This window comes from Rhizophagus irregularis, chromosome 2, assembly GCF_026210795.1.
Source record: "Rhizophagus irregularis chromosome 2, complete sequence".
Taxonomy (NCBI): domain Eukaryota; kingdom Fungi; phylum Glomeromycota; class Glomeromycetes; order Glomerales; family Glomeraceae; genus Rhizophagus; species Rhizophagus irregularis.
The window spans coordinates 18620-39881 of record NC_089430.1 but is presented as its reverse complement, the minus strand read 5'-3'; the positions used below and the strand labels follow the sequence as shown (position 1 = coordinate 39881).

The window sequence follows — 21262 nt, the reverse complement described above, 5'->3', positions numbered from 1 at the left end:
TAGTTCTTTGGCTCCTTGCTTGGTGAGTTTCGAAGATTAACCTTCGAAACTTTTTGTTTTTTTTTGATGTTTGTTTTCTTTAACATTATTGTACTTAATTACACGTTATAATTGAATAATTAGATAAATTGTTAATAAAATTAGAATCAATAAATTGTTATAAAATTTGTATAAAATTACACAAAATTGTTGCTTAATTATTACTCAATTGTCAGAAATTGTCTTAAAAATATTACATTTACACTCAATTGTCCAAAAATTGTCAAACAATTGTCACTCAATTGTCTAAAATTGCTAAAAATTTTCTAGCATTTAAAAGTTAAATTTTGGTAAAACGGTCCATTTTTCCAAAATTTGACAAAAAAATGCACAATTTACCAGAATTTTCCTGGTAAATTGTGCAACAATGGAAAGTTTTTATTTCAAATTTGCAATTTACGTATCATTACAAAAAATTCATCACAATTTACATAACATTGGCCTAATATTGCTAAAAATTCACCACAATTTGCATTTCGTTTACATAACATTAACTAAATTCACCACAATTTGCATTACGTTTGCATAAAATTACTAAAAATTTGACTAAATTCACCACAATTTGCATTACGTTTGCATAAAATTACTAAAAATTTGACTAAATTCACCACAATTTGCACTTCGTTTACATAACATTACTAAAAATTTGACTAAATTCACCACAATTTGCATTACGTTTGCATAAAATTACTAAAAATTTGATTAAATTCACCACAATTCGCATTACGTTTGCATAACATTAACTAAATTCACCACAATTTGCATAAAATTACTAAAAATTTGACTAAATTCACCACAATTTACATTACGTTTGCATAAAATTACTAAAAATTTAACTAAATTCACCACAATTTACACTTCGTTTGCATCACATTACTAAAAATTTGCCTAGAATTTCCCACAATTTAATGATAATTTATCTGAAAAATTTCTCAACATTTGAATTAGGAATTCTGTAGGAATTCTGCCATTTTGACAAAATTTGCCAAATTGTAAGTCCTCCATTATCCCAAAATTGTAACACAATTTACCCCAATTTACCGGGATAATTCTCAATTTGCCAGAAAAATTCCAGGCAAATTTTGCGACAATGACACCTGTTCGACCTGTGTTACCTTGAATATTTAACTATAACAAATCTTTCCATAGGCGATACCTTTAGGTCGTGGGGAGATGTGGACGGAATCATAAAAGCCTATAGCAAAAGACATGAATTTACGATTATAAAGAAACGATTAGGTCAGCGTGAAGATGGGAGTATTAAACATCATAGCTTTAGATGTGAATTCGGCGGCCATTATCATCCACAAAAACAAGTTGATATTAATAGTCATCAAGATCATAAATCAAAATGCCAGCAATGTCCATGGAATGCAAATTTCAATTGCCCTCAAAACTCTCAAGGCGTATCTCTTACCACTTTCAATAATTTGCACAACTATGCGTTATTTCCTGCTGATACTGAAAATTATTCATCAAAATACCGTTGCATTCCTGATGATGTCCTTAAAGAAGTCCAATTTCTCACCGAACATAGAAATTTACCGATTACCACTCAACAAAAGTTGTTGAAGGCAAAATTTCTGACTATATCTATTCTCGACTGTGATCTCTCTAATGTAATACAAAAATATAAGGTTAGGCCAGATGTAATCCATGATGCATTTCGCTTACTAAAAATACTAATTGAGCATAAGTCAAACGATCCCAGATGGTTCATTGATTTTCAGTTTGATCAAGATAAAAGACTTACTCAGCTTTTTTGGATGTCTATGTCCCAAATTACTCTTTGGTTAGAGTATCATGATGTTATTTTAAACGATAACACTGCTAAGACCAACCGTTATCAAATGCCATTATCACTTTTCCTTGTCGTTAATAACAATACTAAATCACGACTTGTAGCTCAAGCCCTCGTATCTGACAAATCGGTAGAATCTTATAAATGGATTTTGGAGTGCACAAAAAAAGCAACAATGACAGAACCTTTAGTGTTCATCACAGATGCCGATCCCACCATGAACGCAGCGATCACACAAATATACGAGACAACTCACCCGATTCATTGCATTTTCCATATCAGCGAAAATCTACCAAAGAATGTTAAATCAAAGCTCAGCGATCAATATGAAAGTTTCGTTCGGAGCTTTTTTTCATGTCGTAACAGTTTGTATGAAGAACTTTTTTATGAAAGGTGGTCTAAGCTTATAGAAAAATATCCTAGTATAAAGGATTACCTGATGAGAGCTCTTTATCCTAGTCGTCAAGCGTGAGCTCGTGCATTTACGTCAAAAATTTTCACCGCAGGAATTCAAACTACTTTCCGCGTCAAAAGTCACAATAATATAATCAAGCGTGAGTTGTCAGCAAACAGTACATTATGCGGTCTCGCAGATGCTCTTGATGCACGGTTTGAACATGAAGCTCAATGGAATCGGTTTTTTGAGTACCGCATTTTATCAACTTACGTGGGGATTATAACGGTTAGTCAAGACCTTTTTCCTAAAGTCGATAAAATAATGACTGAATACCTAACCCCACAAATATTGTCTGCTGAGCGTATGGAAATGGCACAATGCCTTTACTTTGTACCAAGTCAAGTGGAACCAAATATCGTTGAGGTATTTAGTGTCTTTTTTATATATTGAAATGTTAACGAAATCTAATACTATTGCTATATAGGATCCAGAAGCTGGTGTAATGGAAGGATGTGTTGAAGATTCATATGATGCTAAGCAAATTCTGTTGAAGTCAATAATTGCTGAAGTTGGTGAAGAAAACATTCAAGAAGTATGGAAGATTACCGATATGCGACCTGAAAATAAAAAGCATATATATTTCGTGGTGATAATTGATTCCATTTCTTACCTTTGTTCGTGCATGTCTAATATATCCTGCGGCATTATATGTCGCCACTACTTTCGAATAATGATGACTTCACAAGTTGCAGGATTTCAAATCCAAATGATACCTTCGAGGTGGTATACAGTCAACCCTTGTTATAACGAACCCTAGGGTCTAGACTTCAACTTCGCTATAAGGTTATAGTGAAGATTTTAAGAGATTTGATTGGTTAATTCGTTATAGCGAGGGGAAATTTATTATAGTTGTCTGAAAAATTCACTATATCAAGGGTTCACTATATCAAGGTTTGACTGTATCGATAATCAGAAAGATAAGGACGCAGCAGCAAAAACTTGTTGTTTTGTAAATACAAAAGCTGCTCAAAATTTTTCGGGTGTAGTATTCACTCCAAATCCTTCTACTGTTCCTACAACCATTACTAATCATCAGCAAGTTTTAAACAGGCGTATAAAGTGTTGAAAAACGCCATGTGTTGCTCAACGCCAAAAAACGTAGGGAAACGAACCCTTTGTCAATCAACGCCACCTAAAAACGTTGAAAAACGCGTAAAACAACACCAATTTAAATGTAAAACAACATACAGTAAAACAACGATAGTTTAAAAACGTGTATACAATGTATAAAAACGCGTATATTGATATTAAAAATGCGTAAAGCAATGATTTTATTGTATATTATTAATATATATATTATATAAAATATGTAAATTTATTTATGATAAAATACGTATCAATTCAAATACATTATCTAATGTAAATTCCTCTTGTTATAATTGGATTGCCGCGGATTTTTAAGCGATCAACGTACTAAATTTCCGTTGACATAGCGCCCCTGGTGACACAACCATAACAAGGTGGGAATGTGATTTGTACAACTGAATCACTTGATTGATCTTTCTACAAACTGAAACGCGATAATTATATTAATATTATTAACTGAATGATATTGCTAAATTGCAATTGATACATAATATAATGCATACTAGAATAATACATATAGATTAGAAGACAAAAAATGACAACAACGAATAATATCAAATTATAAAAGTCACGTGAACTTTTATTGCTCTTCTTCTAAATCAGCAACTTCTAAATCAGCTGCTTGATTATCGTCCGTCGTATGCTCATCATAAACATCATCAACACGATTATCAACTCCAATGATTTCATCATCATCGTCAATAGGTGTTATAGGTGTTTTGGGCGAAGACTCACATTCACATTCTTCAGAATCCTAAATAAAGAAATACAATATTACTAGTAATTTAATTTAAAACATTACATACAATTCAGTTGAGTACTTACCACGTCTGTATCTGTTATATTTCCGGTCCATGAATCGACAATGTCTGCATCGCTTTTTGACGAAAGATGTTCCTCGTCAAATATAACTTCTAATACCGACTGAACCCAAATGGCGTTTTCATTTGTACGCTCTTTATCAGATGCAAAAACCGATTTAATTATTAACGAAATATAAGTATCAGACGATGGATCATCTGAGTCGCTCGGTTTGTATAAATCTTCATGGACCTGTTGAACGTTTTTACTTGCTTTCCATGTTCGCATCTGTTGTTTGCTGAAATTATCTTTGAATGGCGTTATTCTATTAATACCGAAAGTACTCCACAAACTTTCTTTCAATTTTCTAATGTAGTAACCTTTTTTAACGCGATTTGCAGCAAGTAACTATATTTAATAAAATAAACAAGTTGTTATAAATTTGGCAATTAATGACTAATATATAATACAAATACTACTTACTTGTGAATGCATTCTATCATCCCACAAATAATCGAACGAAACTCCTTTTCCGGACAACTTCATGAGTATTTTGGCGGATGTTTCATCATTTTCTAATTTTTCTTTAAGGCGATTTTTCATTTGTCGGTCGGTTACTCGTCGATGCTCATGAAATAATTCATAAGAAAGATCTTTAATCGCATCCTTAATACATACAAATTGTTATATTTAGTAAATAATATAAAGAAATACATAACTTTAAACCATATATTTACGTTGTAACCCTAGATATCGAAATAATCACGTGAACAGAGGAATAATTATCCGAAGGCTGAATGAAATACCGAATGGAATATGGATAAACATTTAACCGATGAAAGAATATTTAACTGAAATAATTAGAAATACATTATTATAGTTGTACAATAGTTAGTTATTTATAATAATATTTATTTATAATTCAGTTATTTATAATTATTTATATTATTAGATTAGTTATTAGTAGTCTAGCATAAATAGATTATTATTTCGTTGGGAGGACTTTGATAGTTTAATTGATGGAATGAGAAAATTATGGATCATATAAATTATGATGGAATGGGAAAATTATAAATGATAAATTAAAAGGGAATCAGACAAATCAATTGTTGGGGAAATAATTCATGGATACAGATTTATAATGAAAATGTTAAGTTGGAGAATGTATAATGGAATAACAAGTAAATTGTTGGGGAATGTTAAGTTTTAGATAGATGATCAAGAGATAAGAAAAGATATTCAAGATAAGAAAAGTTATTTAAGATCGAGATTTTGGACTTAAGTGAAAAAAGGGAGTTTTGACTTGAAATTGAAAATAATATTGGGAACTTAGGAAAATATAATGATAATTAATAATGTTATGATAACACTAAGGGAAATTATCGAAGTTTGAAATTTTGAATAAATTAAAATGATAAAATCTAAACCAAGCACGGACATATATATATTTATAAATGTTAAGATTTCGTCTATCGGTACGTGGCAGGTGCCGGTGACAACGTGATAAAATTCATCTGAGTTTTTGTCTTTCTTTTTCGTTTTACCCTTTTTTTAACCTCGACTTCAGTTTCAACGTTGCGATGAGAATCTAATACCGACATTATATTTGAAATCTGGTCTTTTTGTTCGTTTAACATAGCTTCAAACCTTTCTTGATTATTAATAATCGTGTTGAGTTTTGATGCTGTTTTTTGATTAATTTGTATTAATTTGGCAAATTCACCAGAACTAACTGCTATAAATTATCGTTAATAAGAATAATAAGAACCAATTTGATAATTTATTAACAAAACAACAATGAACAAACAGTATATATCGTATCTAACCTTGATCCGTTACTTTAGATGATGATGTTGTCACATTATTATTTGATGGCGATTCTTTACTAATCACTGCCTTAACGCTGGATGATGATGATTTACTAGAACCGGATGCTGCTTTACCACCAGATGCTGCTTTACCAGACGCTGCTTTACCACCAGATGCTGCTTTACCAGACGCTGCTTTACCAGACGCTGCTTTACCACCAGATGCTGCTTTATCAGACGCTGCTTTACCACCAGATGCTGCTTTATCAGATGCTGCTTTACCACCAGATGCTGCTTTATCAGATATCGTTGTTTTAATAGAGGAAGGAGGAGAGAAGGAAGGAGGAGAAATTACCACCGAAGGGATATAAGAGGATATTGTTGATGATTCATTTATTGCCTGATGAAAACAATAAAATGTATTTAATAAACTAATAATGAATAATATAAACAATAACAAAATTGATAACTGATATTACTTGAGAAGATCCTTTGGTAGTTTTATTGGTACCGATAATAATCTCATCAATATCTCTATCACGAAACAAATCTAACCTTGCAATTTTCGTCTTTTTTGGAGTCTCTATTTGTGAAGCGTCTGAAATTGTTTGATGATTGGCTTCGGTATCTGTTAATTATAATGTATTTTTAGATATTCGTTCACACAAGTTCAAAAAAAAACTAAAATAAAACCTTTCAAATTATTTTGTTCGTTGATCTAAAAGATATTAATTATATAAGTATATTTATACAATCATAATAATTTACAACCAAATATATATAATAATTTAAAGTTAAAATAATTACTTCTATATTCATACTCGTTGACGATCTAGTAGATCTAGTAGACCTAGTACTAGATCTAGTAGTAGGTTTTGGGCGTTTTAAATTATTAAAATCTAAAGAGCGTTTGCCGCTGGTTTTATTATTATTATTTTTGTTGTCGTCGTTATCCATTGATAAAAAGATGACTGACAAGAGAGAATTAATTGATTATTAGAATGTGAGAATGAGAAAAAAAAATATTAGAATGTGAGAAAAAAAAGCAATCATTTTTTAACTCTTATGTGTGATGATCTACTTGATTTACCTATACGTAAGTATACTCAAGTATACTAATGATTAGTATACTTACTTAGTGTCCAGTGTAACTTGTAACAAACATAATTAATGTAATTACTTAACTAGATGTTACTTTAAGACTAAATTGCGGCGCAATGTCACGTGTTACAACGATTCATTCGAATTTCAACGCCCACATCGCAAAAAAGTATTAGTCATGTCACGTGTTGCAACGACAAATCTGATTCATTTCTTCACTTCGAATTTCAACGCCCACATTGCAAAAAAGTATTAGTCGTTGTTCATCACATTGTTAATCGTTGTTCATCCTTACGAAATCATGTGATGTTTCAAATTGAATTTCTGCTGATGAAGTAGACGTGATGAGTAACTATGGACAGCTAGAAATGAAAGCGTTTAACGATGAACAGAACAACTAGTAGTAGAGGTGAGCAATAAAGAGAAGGAAGAGATTAAATCTGAAGAAGAGAGAAAATTTTAACGGGAAATTGTAAATATCGAGGATGTAAATTAAAACAAGTGAAATTTCCAACAAAATATAATTACCTTCATCCAACGCTCGGTTTTGCTTTTGGACGTTCCAGTTTACTGTATTAATTAATCCTTTATTTTATTCGTCGTAAAAGTACTAATAATAATAATTATGCGTTAATTTCTATGATGTTTGTTGTGTTTGTTGACACCTTAAATGTGAATATTTTCATCAGTATCATTACGCAGTTAACTGATGGTATCATTTGATATCCTCACCTAAATATTTAAACGACACGATGATTGATTAATTTAATGTATGTATTTCTTGATTGATCGTAATCAGTAACACTAACTGTTAACATTGTGTAAACCGTGCAATACGTCAAGCAATACTGTATTGTTAAGTATTGTTAATATTATTGAGGCATATAGTCAAATTATTGTTAAACAAGTTAATATAATAAATCAACATGTAAAAAACCTTAATGTTTTTATATAAATTAACTTACTTTGCTAGCGTCAAATAAAAAACTTATTCACCATAAATCAACTTCAAAAAATGGCTATATACTCGTGTCCACATTGTGAAAGAGTCTTCAGTCGTCGTGCTTCTCTACGAAATCATGTGAAAACTCACGATGATATAATTGATAAAGTTCTTAGAGAAATTGCTGAAGAAGTAGAACATGAACAAGAGGAAGTGGGTGACGACGAACGACTTGAGGAGGCGAGCTACGAAGAGGGAGAGGAAGAGAGGGGGAGTACTAATAATGATGAAGTACAAGAGGAGGTGAGCTACGAAGAAGAAAGTGAAGATAATGATGAAGTACTAGAGGATGTGAACTACGAAGAAGAAAGGGAAGATAATGATGAAGTACTAGAGGATGTGAACTACGAAGGGGAAGGGGAAGACGAAGGGGAAGAAGAAGAGGAAGGGAGCGATAATGATGAACAACTAGAAGAGGTGAGCTATGAAGAGGAAGAGGAAGAGAAAGAGGAGGTGAGAAATCAACGTTAAATGAAATTAAAATAATTTATACTTTTGTGTGCGTCTATATATGTCTATATATAGAAAGCGATCGACATATTTATCAAGTATTTATTGTCTATTAACATCCATATATAGGAAGTGATTGACGAATCAAGAGACATTGAAATCGAATATTCGCTAATTGACGTTGAACCAATCCTAACCTTCGAATCTCTTGATATTAGAGTAACAAATATACCAGAATTTCCAAGCGAAGAGTTTGGAAATTTTATGGAGTTGCTTACTAAATGGAATTTGTCTGATGCATGTGGTAACGATATACTTAAATTTTCAAAAAAGATTTGCCGCGATAATGTAATTTTACCTACGTCGGTAAAAAAAGGTCATCAATTGTTGGATCAAATTGTTGTACCACATATTTCTTTTAAAAAAGCGCCTATCATGACATATAAACAAGAAACGTATTATCTTCATTATCGTCCGATTTTTGACGTTATAAAGGAATTGTTGAGCAATAAGGATATATTTGCCCATTGTACTTTTAAATTTACACTATTAAATCATAACGGAGAAAGAATATATAACGAACAATATAATGGACAATGGTGGGAAAGAGTCCAAAAATCACTTCCTAATGGTGCAAATGTATTGTCAGTAATTTTATATTCGGATGCTACGACACGTGATCACTTAGGAAAGACCAGCGAACATCCCATTTATTTGACACTTGGTAATATAGTTAGTTGGCGCAGAAATAGGCCTGATGCCAAAATACTTTTGGGTTATCTGCCGATCCTAAAGGCAAAAGATATTTCACAAAAGAGGTCAAAGAGTTTTCGGTTAGCCAAGCGAGTCCTTTATCAATATGCTTTAAATATATTGACACGATCGTTACTTGACTATAATGGTGGATTTGATCTTCAAACAGATAATGGTATAAAGTGGTGTTTTCCGTTTATTTCCGTAATGTTAGGAGATTTACCAGAAAATGCTGCGGTAACTTTAACATTTAACTCTGTTAATTGTCACCACCCTTGTCATAAATGTTTGGTGGAGCGTGAGAAGCTGAACAATGTGGAGTTAACAAACGATCAAATTATCTTAAGAACACCAGAAAATATGAGATGTCTTGTTGAACAAAATTCTGCACAACAATATTCTCTACACGATATGAAAAACATCTTTTGGAATTATCCGTACGTATCACGTGATTTTTAAAGAAAGTGTGTTTATTTTGCCAATTATTTTCTAATATATTTACTCAAAAATAAACGATAGTCAGTTAAATATTTATTTGTCAACAATACCTGACCGAATGCATCATCTCGACTTGGGATTGTTTAATTATCAAGTGACCTACACAAGGGTGTTGTTAAAAGAATTGTGTGGTCAAATAGCGGTTGACGAACTTGATAATCGTTTGGCTAAAATCCCACGATTTCCTGGCCTTAAGATATTCAAGAATGGCCTGGAAAATATTAAGCGGTTTACTGCCAATGAATTTCGGAATATGATGAAGGTATTTGTTTTCGTCATAGAAGGAATAGTCATAAACCACCACAAATCATCGATAAGTACATCCCGAGCCAAACGATCTGATGAAGCATTGGTTAACGTGTATTATTATTGGAATAAGATGTATTTATACAGCCGACGGGAGTATTTTAAGGAATCAGAGCTGGTGATTTTTGATGTATGATAGCGAGATAATATGATGATTAGTTTTTTATGAATATTGCAATTAACATGATTATATTTTATTTTGTTTAAAGAATCTAATCAAACAATGGGCAAAGAGCTTTATAAAACTATTTAAAGAATATTCTCTATCAGAACTTCGATTACCAAAGCTGCATAATTGGTGCTATCATATCATTAAGACAATTAGAGAATATGGAGCAATCAACGGGTTTACGATGGAAACGTATGAATTTTTACATAAAGAAGCCGTAAAAATACCCTATAGGTCTAGTAATAAGCGTGACCCAACAGATCAAATGATTAAATCGGTTGGTATTACAGCTAGTACGATATTCAATGCATTATCACAAATTAATATTGTTATATTATATATAGGTTTACCGAAAAGGGATAATTAAATACTTACTTCAGCGTACAAATGTTAATAGACGCAAACAAAAAACTCTAATGAATAGTTTGTTAGGCACATTTAATTTGCAAGATTTTGATGCGTTTTTCAATAATTACCGATCAAACAATAGCTTGGCCCGTGAAGCTCTAACGGCTCTAGAATATTTTCTGGAATCGTTAAACGAGTTTTTAGATTTATGTGAAGGGTTAACCGATAATGAAACTATTAATATTAGTTGGTATAGTTATGCTAATATTTCTTCAAGCGGGGATTACATTAGAGCAAAAAGCTTGTATTATAACGAACCGTCATTTAGTGATGTGTCAATCAGCATGAGCGAGGAAGAGTCTAAAGATTATAATACAGCCGAAGGTGGTGCATGTTTTGGCAAGGTACAGAATTTTATTTAATATTGAACTACTAACGAATGATAATCCAAGCAATAACTTACTTATTTTATATTTAGGTTCTTATGTTGATTAACGTTAAAATTATCGAAAAAGATTTGTCGTTTGATCTTGCCCTTGTACAATGGTACGATTTTTGTAATTCAAGACAATTATACAAATATGATTGTCCTTGGTTGAAGATTATAAACACGTATAACTTTGTGCCTATTGAATCAATTATAGAATTGGTACAAGTAGTTCAACGTGCCGAACGACAAAATGAATATTTTGTTAATACATTTATGTTTTAATTTCGATAAATTGCGTAAAACAATAAATACAGTATATTATACTTGCAAGTATTTAGTTAGTAGAGATAATTAATATGTTGTTTAGTAAAGTTAAAATGATATGATAATTATAGTATAATTATACTTCGCGTTCACTGGCAGTGAAAAACGCATATTAAGCTTACATTACATAAAACACGTGATGCAATAAAATTTTTTTTTAAATATTAATTATAATATATGTATATATATACTTAAATTAAATGGTACAATGGTTAGGTCGTGAGATTTGACGTATTAATAGTGTAATTGAGGTAATCGGTTCGGTTCCTAAGGTGAGCAAAATAAATATAATTTAATTAATATATTATATATATAGTTGTGTTAATATACAGTGCGTTGAACAACAATGCATAATGTGTTGAACTACACATTAGAGTTGAATGACGCGTATATTAACATTAAGCGTTGATATACTCCAGTATACGGGTGTTGATTAATATTGTAAAACGCGTTGAACAACTAGCTGGTGTTGATCAACGCGTATACTGGTGTGAATCAACACTTTTCAAACTTGCTGATGATGCTTTACGTTGTGCGGCAAAGAAAAAGGTCAAATATGGAGAAGTATGGGGACTTGCACGACAGGCAGCTCAACTTTCTGTTGAACTTGACAGTCATAATGAAATGGTTAGTTGGTTAAAACAGTTTATTATTCGACACAAGGAAATAATAATTACGCGAAACCAAGAACTTATGGAACGTTCTGAAGTCCAAGTTGATGATAATAAAGAAAATGAACTTCAACAAGTTGAAAATCCATTAGATTTGCGGTATAAAGGATGCCCAGAAACAAAGTGGTTTAAATCATCAACCGAAAAAAAGTCTCGCGCAAAATATACCTGCAAAACGTGCGGTCAAGCAGGACATAATAGTGCGAGATGTCAGAATCGGTAATATTATCTTTTCATTGTATTTCTTTATCTTGATTCATTTTTGACACTTATATAATGATACTGTATATATCATATTTGCAGAAATCGTTGACGTTTATAGAAGAGTTAAGTTTCTTTAGATAAAGGATGAAGTTTAAACAATTGTGTGTTAATACTTGTACTGCTTATTTTATTTTTGCGTGGATGATCATTACCGTATAATTCTAAGCCACCCATGTTCAGTCATATGATTTTTTACAATAATAAAATTTATAATAAATTTATTAAAAAAAACAAAAAAAACGAAATAAAAATACATATAAATTATTTTATCCGACCTAACTTTTCGAGGTAGTTACAGATAAGATGTGTAATAGGATGTTACGAATAAGTTTATCCTTTTATTAAAATATTGAAAAAAAATGTTGTGAAATATTTTTTTTTAAATATATTATTATGAAAAACGTTTCGCACCATTTTTTATTAAAATATTGAAAAAAAACGTTGCAAAACGTTTTTTTAATATATTATAATACAAAAACGTTTTGCAACGTTTTTTGTATGATAACTTACAAGCCAGCTTGAGCCTTTTGAGCTGAGCTTATTATCAGCTTAAGCTTTTTAAGCTGAGCCTATTATCGGCTTGAGCTTTTTGAGCCAAGCCTATTACCAGCTCGAGCTCTTTTCGAGCTGGCTCACAAACCACTAAGCCAATTTAATTATGACTCAGTTCAGTTCAGCTTGAAAAGCTTGAACCAGCTCACAAGCTGGCTCGGCTCATGCAGAGCTTTATGTATAAGTTTAACTGAAGTCATGTAACTTTTAACTTAGAAAAAATTTTTTCAAATTTTTTACTACATCACAAAGATCGACATGAACCAATAGGATTCATTACCGCATACACATGCTGCAGTTTTTTTTGGCATTTTGGATTTTCATTTATTTGTTCCATTTTTATGCCATTTTAATTATTAATTTTAATTGCTAATTTTTAATTCATTTTACCTTATTAGTTTAATAAGGCTAGATGAAACTTTGATGAAACAAATTCCTCTGATTTCATCTCTTTTTTAATTTAATTTTTTATTATTTTTGATTAAAAAAGAATATAAGGAGTTTATTGATTACTAATTGGCGTTACAACTGCTGTAATCAATAATTAGGAAAGTTGTATTAATGTGCTGCTCCTTTATTACGCATAAGGAGCTGGATGAAAAAGTTATTTAAGAGGAATTAAAATGGCGTGCAGACACTTACTTAGTTTAAATACTTTTATTTGTTGGTAGATATTGTTTGATGAACTTTTATTATAACTTTTTTCATACCAGAAAACCGTAACTTTAACCCTAACCCTAAATTTTATTTTAATCATTTAACTAATATAATAGAACCCAAATAATACTAATATAACTCACAAATAAACTTTAAATACTAAAGTAAAAATGCATTTTATGATATAATTCTGTCGATATTGAAGCTAGAAATTCAATTTTACTATCATTAGAATCCTCCCATCAAAACAAATCTAATGATATAAATTTTATTAAAATCAAATCACTGGTTATGTTAAAAACAGAGGTATGTATGATAATAAAATTTTGAAAACACATCTGTAATATGCAACTTTTGAAAAATTTTAATATAAATTCTACACAAACTCAAATGTAAATTGTATCAGTATTATTTAGGATCCTAGTATGATTATATAATAAAATATAATTATAATAGAAATAACTATAAAAAGAATTAACTGTAATTATTTTAAAATATTAATAATTTATAAATTATTAACAGTTAATATAATATTTTATTTTTTATTTAATAAAATGATTGATTTTAAAAAATAAAACTAATTATAAATAAAAGAAATTTAAAAATAAAAATAAAGAATTAATTTATTTATTTGAAAATTTCAAAGTTTACACAGGGTGTTTGAACACGGATCATATGAAATATAATGACACCAATGTCACACCATTTTACTTTTTTTATGCAATATATGTAAGGTTGCTTGCCGAAACCTAGGGGTTTAGGCAAGATGGCATTTCGCCGAAAAGTGAAATTCTGCTGAAACTACATTAAAGTTATATTAAAAAACTGGCAAAACTTTGGAGAAAGGCAAAACTGCTGAAACTTATTATAAATGCCGAAACTGCTGAAACTCTGCCGAAACTATAATAAATCTATAGTAAAATTTTGACGAAACTAATCATAGGATTTTGAAGAGATTTAAACAAGCAATCTTAAATATATATATTTTTGACTACTCTGCAAGTTTACTTAAGGCATTAAAGGGGGTTTTGAATGCTGTTTTTGACTAATATATGAAAAACTGTCTTTGCTGATCATTTCCTAAATTTTTTTAAGAGCGATCGGCAAAATCAATTATTCATAGGTAAAGTCAAAACTGACATTCAAAAGCACCTTTGATTCCTTAGATAAACTTGTAGAGCAGGCAAAAATCCATTTATCTACTAATTTTGAAGTTTATACTATTAGTCAAAATGGCAATAATCACATGACCTGAGTTCAAATACCCCGTGTACAAATAGAAATTGCCTATTTGTTTTATATATTAATTTTGAAATTAAATATAAATACTAATGCATAACAAAAATCTCTATTAATAAAAGTATTTTTAGAACCTTTTTTATATAAAAATTTTCTAAAAATTTAAATAATATTAGCAATCTTTCTAACCTAAAATTTTTTTTCTTCTATTTACTTATAATTAATTTAAGAAATTTGAGAAATTAAATTAATAGATTTTTAAATTGATCTTGCTGAAATTTTGATTCTTGAATATTAGCTTTTAATTGAATTAATTGAGCTTGCAAATCATTTTTTTCCATTTGGTAAGAACTTTGATCATTAGTTTCAATAATCTTTTCTAATTTAAAAAGCTCTTGTTTTAATTTAAGAAATAAAATTTCATTTAAATTTATACTAGTAAAATCAAGTAAACGACTTGTATAGTATGCTTGTGGATGAAATTTTACAGTATGATTAATGTAATTATTATTAGATGCATTTATAAATTCCATAATATTGCTTCTTAATTCTTCATTAATATCTTCAATTTTCTTTTCTAAAGGAAAAGAAATCCAATTTTTAATAATATTTAAAATTGTTGATGCAGATGGTCTTTTTAATGGATCTTCATTCCAACATTTTTCCATTAAATTTATATAACATTGTGGAGTATTTTTAATAATTTCAGGACGTTCACCTTTACAAATATTTAAAGCAAGTTGAAGATTATGTGCTTTATCATTAAATGGTGGAATTCCAGATGTAAATTCCCACATAATCATAGAAAAACTATATATATTACTAGCTTGAGTATAAGGTTGACCTTTTAAAATTTCAGGTGCCATAAATGGTATAACACCATAAATATTATTTTTTTTAAAAAAAAATTTTGTAAGTTGGTGTAATTCCAAATAATCACTAATATAAATTCCATATATATTTTCTTTATATTCATTACATAAAATATTGCCATCATGAAAGTTATAATGAATAAGATTTTTTTTATGAATATCATTAAGACCATCAATAATTTTATATAAATTAAATAATTTTTGTTTCCAAGTATTTGTTATTTCTGTCAAACATTTTCTTAAATTACCTTTATCTATATATTCCATTATTAATATATAATTCAAAGTATCTGGATTTTTTGTAAATCCATATATCTTAATAATTTTATTTGAATCAATAATTTTCCACTATAAAAAAAATAATATTTAGTAAATTAATATAAATAAATAATAATTAACATAAAAAAAAAAATACTTAATCATACTTCATTTAAAAATTCATTTAAACATTCATCTGAATTATTAAGATGATTAAAATCTTTAAGAATTACTTTAATCCTTTTATATTTAGCTTTATATATAGTACCAAATCCTTCTTTATCAGAATATTTATTAATATTTTCAAATTTATCATAAGAAATCCATTTTAATTTATTTTTAAAAATAAATTGATCCATTATTTTACTTCCACTATTACCAAATCTTTAAATATAAAAAATAAAATTATATTTAAATTTAAAATATAATTTACAATTAAAAATTTAATATTGAATAATATAAATTATACTTACTCTAAATAAAATTATAAAATTTTAATACAATAATATTTAATTTTTATATAAATTTTATTATATATAATAATTTATAACTTACCAACTAAAATAAAATTTAAAAAGATTATAAGTAAGTATAATATAATTATAATAAATTAATTATATTAAATTAAAAAAATATAATATATACTTACAAGCTAAAATATTTTAATAAAGAATTTAATTAGTTTAAATTATATGTAAACATTATATAAATATAATAAAATTAAATAAATAACTTACTTTCTATGTTATTAAATAAATAATTTTTTAAATAAAAAATTTAGTTAATTTAAATTATATATAAATATTATAAAATTAAATAAATAACTTACTTCCTATATTATTAAATAAATAATTTTTTAATAAAGAATTTAATTAGTTTAAATTATACTGTATATAAATATTATATAAATATAATAGAAATTTACCATCTAAAATATTTGAATAATTTTTTAAATAAAGAATTTAATTAGTTTAAATTATATGAAAATATTATATAAATATAATAGAATTAAATAAATAACTTACTCCCTATATTATCAAATAAATAATTTTTTAAATAAAAAATTTAGTTAATTTAAATTATATATAAATATAATAATTTAAATAAATAACTTACAAACTATAATTATTAAATAAATAATTTTTTAAATAAAAAATTTAGTAATTTAAATTATATATAAAATTATATAATATAATAGAATTAAATAAAAAACTTACGAGCTATATTATTAAATAATAATTTAATTAGTTTAAATTAATTATATATAAATATTATATAAATATAATAAAATTAAATAAAACTTACTTTCTATATTATTAAATAAATAATTTTTTAAATAAAGAATTTAATTAGTTTAAATTATATATAAATATTATATAAATATAATAGAATTAAATAAAAAACTTACGAGCTATATTATTAAATAAATAATTATTTAAATAAAGAATTTAGTTAGTTTAAATTATATGAAAATATTATATAAATACAATAGAAATTTACCATCTAATATTTGAATAATTTTTTAAATAAAGAATTTAGTTAATTTAAATATTATATAATATTATATAAATATAATATAAATTTACCTTCTAAAATATTTGAATAATTTTTTTAAATAAAAAATTTAGTTAATTTAAATTATATATAAATATTATATAAATATAATAGAATTAAATAAATAACTTACTCCCTATATTATTAAATAAATAATTTTTAAATAAAGAATTTAATTAATTTAAATTATATATAACTATTATATAAATATAATATAAATTTACCTTCTAAAATATTTGAATAATTTTTTAAATAAAAAATTTAATTAGTTTAAATTATATATAAATATTATATAAATATAATAGAAATTTACCTTCTGAAATATTTGAATAATTTTTTAAATAAAGAATTTAATTAGTTTAAATTATATGAAAATATTATAAATATAATATAAATTTACCTTCTAAAATATTTGAATAATTTTTTAAATAAAGAATTTAGTTAATTTAAATTATATGGAAATATTATAATAAATATAATATAAATTTACCATCTAAAATATTTGAATAATTTTTTAAATAAAAAATTTAATTAGTTTAAATTATATATAAATATTATATAAATATAATAAAAATTTACCTTCTAAAATATTTGTTAAATAAAAGAATTTTAATTAGTTTAAATTGTATGTAAATATTATATAAATATAATAAAAATTTACCATCTAAAATATTTGAATAATTTTTTAAATAAAGAATTTAATTAGTTTAAATTATATGTAAATATTATATAAATATAATAGAATTAGATAAATAACTTACAAACTATATTATTAAATAAATAATTTTTTAAATAAAGAATTTAGTTAGTTTGAATTATATATAAATATTACTATATAAATATAATAAAATTAAATAAATAACTTACTTCCTATATTATTAAATAAATAATTTTTTAAATAAAAAATTATTAATTTAAATTATATGTAAATATTATATAAACATAATAGAATTATATAAATAACTTACTTCCTATATTATTAAATAAATAATTTTTAAAATAAAAAATTTAGTTAGTTTAAATTATATGTAAATATTATTTAAATATAATAAAAATTTACCTTCTAAAATATTTAATAATTTTTTAAATAAAGAATTTAGTTAGTTTAAATTATATATAAATATTATAATAAGTATAATAAAATTAAATAATTTATTACTCCCTATATTATTAAATAAATAATTTTTTAAATAAAAAATTTAGTTAGTTTGAATTATATATTAATATTATATAAATATAATAAAATTAAATAATAACTTACAAACTATATTATTAAATAAATAATTTTTTAAATAAGGAATTTAATTAGTTTAAATTATATGTAAATAATATAAATATAATAAAAAATTAGATAAATAACTTACAAACTATATTATTAAATAAATAATTTTTTAAATAAAAAAATTTTATTAGTTAAATTATATATAAATATTATATAAATATAAAAAAAAATTAAATAATAACTTACAAACTATATTATTAAATAAATAATTTTTTAAATAAAGAATTTAATTAGTTTAAAAATTATATATAATAAATATTATATAAATATAATAGAAATTTACCATCTAAAATATTTGAATAATTTTTTAAGTAAAGAATTTAGTTAATTTAAATTATATATAAATATTATATAAATATAATAGAAATTTACCTTCTAAAATATTTGAATAGTTTTTTAAATAAAAAATTTAGTTAGTTTGAATTATATGTAAATATTATATAAATATAATAAAATTAAATAAATAACTTACTTCCTATATTATTAAATAATTTTTTGAATAAAGAATTTAATTAATTGTAATTATAGTAAATATTATATAAATATAATAGAAATTTACCTTCTAAAATATTTGAATAATTTTTTAAATAAAAAATTTAGTTAGTTTGAATTATATGTAAATATTATATAAATATAATAAAATTAAATAACATACTCCCTATATTATTAAATAAATAATTTTTTAAATAAAAAAATTTAGTTAGTTTAAATTATATATAAATATTATATAAATATAATAAAATTAAATAAATAACTTACAAACTATATTATTAAATAAATAATTTTTTAAATAAAGAATTTAATTAATTTAAATTATAATGTAAATATTATAAATATAATAAAATTAAATAATAACTTACAAGCTATATTATTAAATAAATAATTTTTAAATAAAGAATTTAGTTAGTTTAAATTATATATAAATATTATATAAATATGGTAAAATTAAATAAATAACTTACAAGCTATATTATTAAATAAATAATTTTTTAAAATAAAAAATTTAGTTAATTTCAATTATATGTAAATATTATTATATAAATATAATAGAAATTTACCTTCTAAAATATTTGAATAATTTTTTAAATAAAAAATTTAGTTAAATTATATGTAAATATTATATAAATATAATAAAAATTTACCTTCTAAAATATTTGAATAATTTTTTAAATAAAGAATTAATTAGTTTAAGTTATATGTAAATATTATATATATAAATAATAGAAATTTACCATCTAAAATATTTGAATAATTTTTTAAATAAAGAATTTAGTTAGTTTAAATTATATGTAAATATTATATACTAAATATAATAGAATTAAATAAAAAACTTACAAACTATATTATTAAATAAATAATTTTTTAAATAAAGAATTTAGTTAGTTTAAATTATATATAAATATTATATAAATATGGTAAAATTAAATAAATAACTTACTTCCTATATTATTAAATTAATTTTTTAAATAAAGAATTTAGTTAATTTAAATTATATGTAAATATTATATAAATATAAATAACTTACGAACTATATTATTAAATAAATAATTTTTTAATAAAGAATTTAGTTAGTTTAAATTATATGTAAATATTATATAAATATAATAGAATTAAATAAATAACTTACTCCCTATATTATTAAATAAATAATTTTAAATAATTTAGTTAGTTTAAATTATACATATAAATATTATATAAATATAATAGAATTAAATAAATAACTTACACCCTGTAATATTATTAATTAATAATAATTTTGTAGTAAAGTAATTATAATCAATTATATATTATATATAAAAATTAAAATATACACAGTAACTTACAATCTAATTATTTAAATAAATAATATTATTAGTTTGAATTATACAAATATTTTTAAATTAATATAAAATTAAATACTTACTTGCTATAATATAAGTGATTATTAAACAATTATAATAATGAAAAATTTAGTTATTTGAAATGTCATGTAAAAAATACAATAAAAAATAAATAACTATTAACTTACTAACTATAATAACGTTAATAATAAAATAAATTATTTGGTTATATAAAATATAATTTAATTATCATTCCAACAAGATATCTTATTACTTACGAGCTAACATATTAAAATAATTTTTAATGATTAGTTTAAAAATTTAAATCACATGTTTATAATTTTACCTTTATCTTTCTCAATTCTTGAAACTAGTTTTATTATATTGCAAATTTGTTTAGAAAAATTTTAGAATAATTTCAATTTGTATTTGATGCTATATGCTTTTACCTTCATTGTTACTTTGAGCCATTACTGAATAATTAATTTTATTGGAATTCTTCCTAAAAAATAGGATAAATATAATTAAACGTCTTTGTTCGAGTATATATAGCTATTTGTGTAAATGCAAAATGCAGATACCAATTTCAGGTTTCAATATTGTACAACTATATTAATGATTCTGTAGAACACGAAAATGTTGTACCAACAATTTATTATAATATTATAAAGTACCGCGAAACTGATAAAATGTCATATTTTGACGCGAATACAAAATAT

General features: G+C 24.9%; 2 protein-coding genes across 2 annotated transcripts; both read right to left on the bottom strand.

The window, feature by feature from the left end:
* Positions 1-3963: 3963 nt before the first annotated feature.
* Positions 3964-7333, bottom strand: OCT59_011470 (uncharacterized protein; the record flags this gene model as incomplete). The annotated part of the gene is made up of 10 exons (XM_066133744.1): positions 3964-4137; positions 4209-4592; positions 4668-4850; positions 5729-5919; positions 6011-6392; positions 6472-6620; positions 6686-6710; positions 6800-6963; positions 7128-7143; positions 7313-7333. 10 exons carry the CDS (start codon positions 7331-7333, stop codon positions 3964-3966), a joined length of 1689 nt encoding a protein of 562 aa, XP_065989074.1.
* Positions 7334-14999: 7666 nt separating this feature from the next.
* Positions 15000-16246, bottom strand: OCT59_011469 (uncharacterized protein; the record flags this gene model as incomplete). The annotated part of the gene is made up of 3 exons (XM_066133743.1): positions 15000-15334; positions 15878-15977; positions 16055-16246. 3 exons carry the CDS (start codon positions 16244-16246, stop codon positions 15000-15002), a joined length of 627 nt encoding a protein of 208 aa, XP_065989073.1.
* Between the last annotated feature and the right edge of the window lie 5016 nt (positions 16247-21262).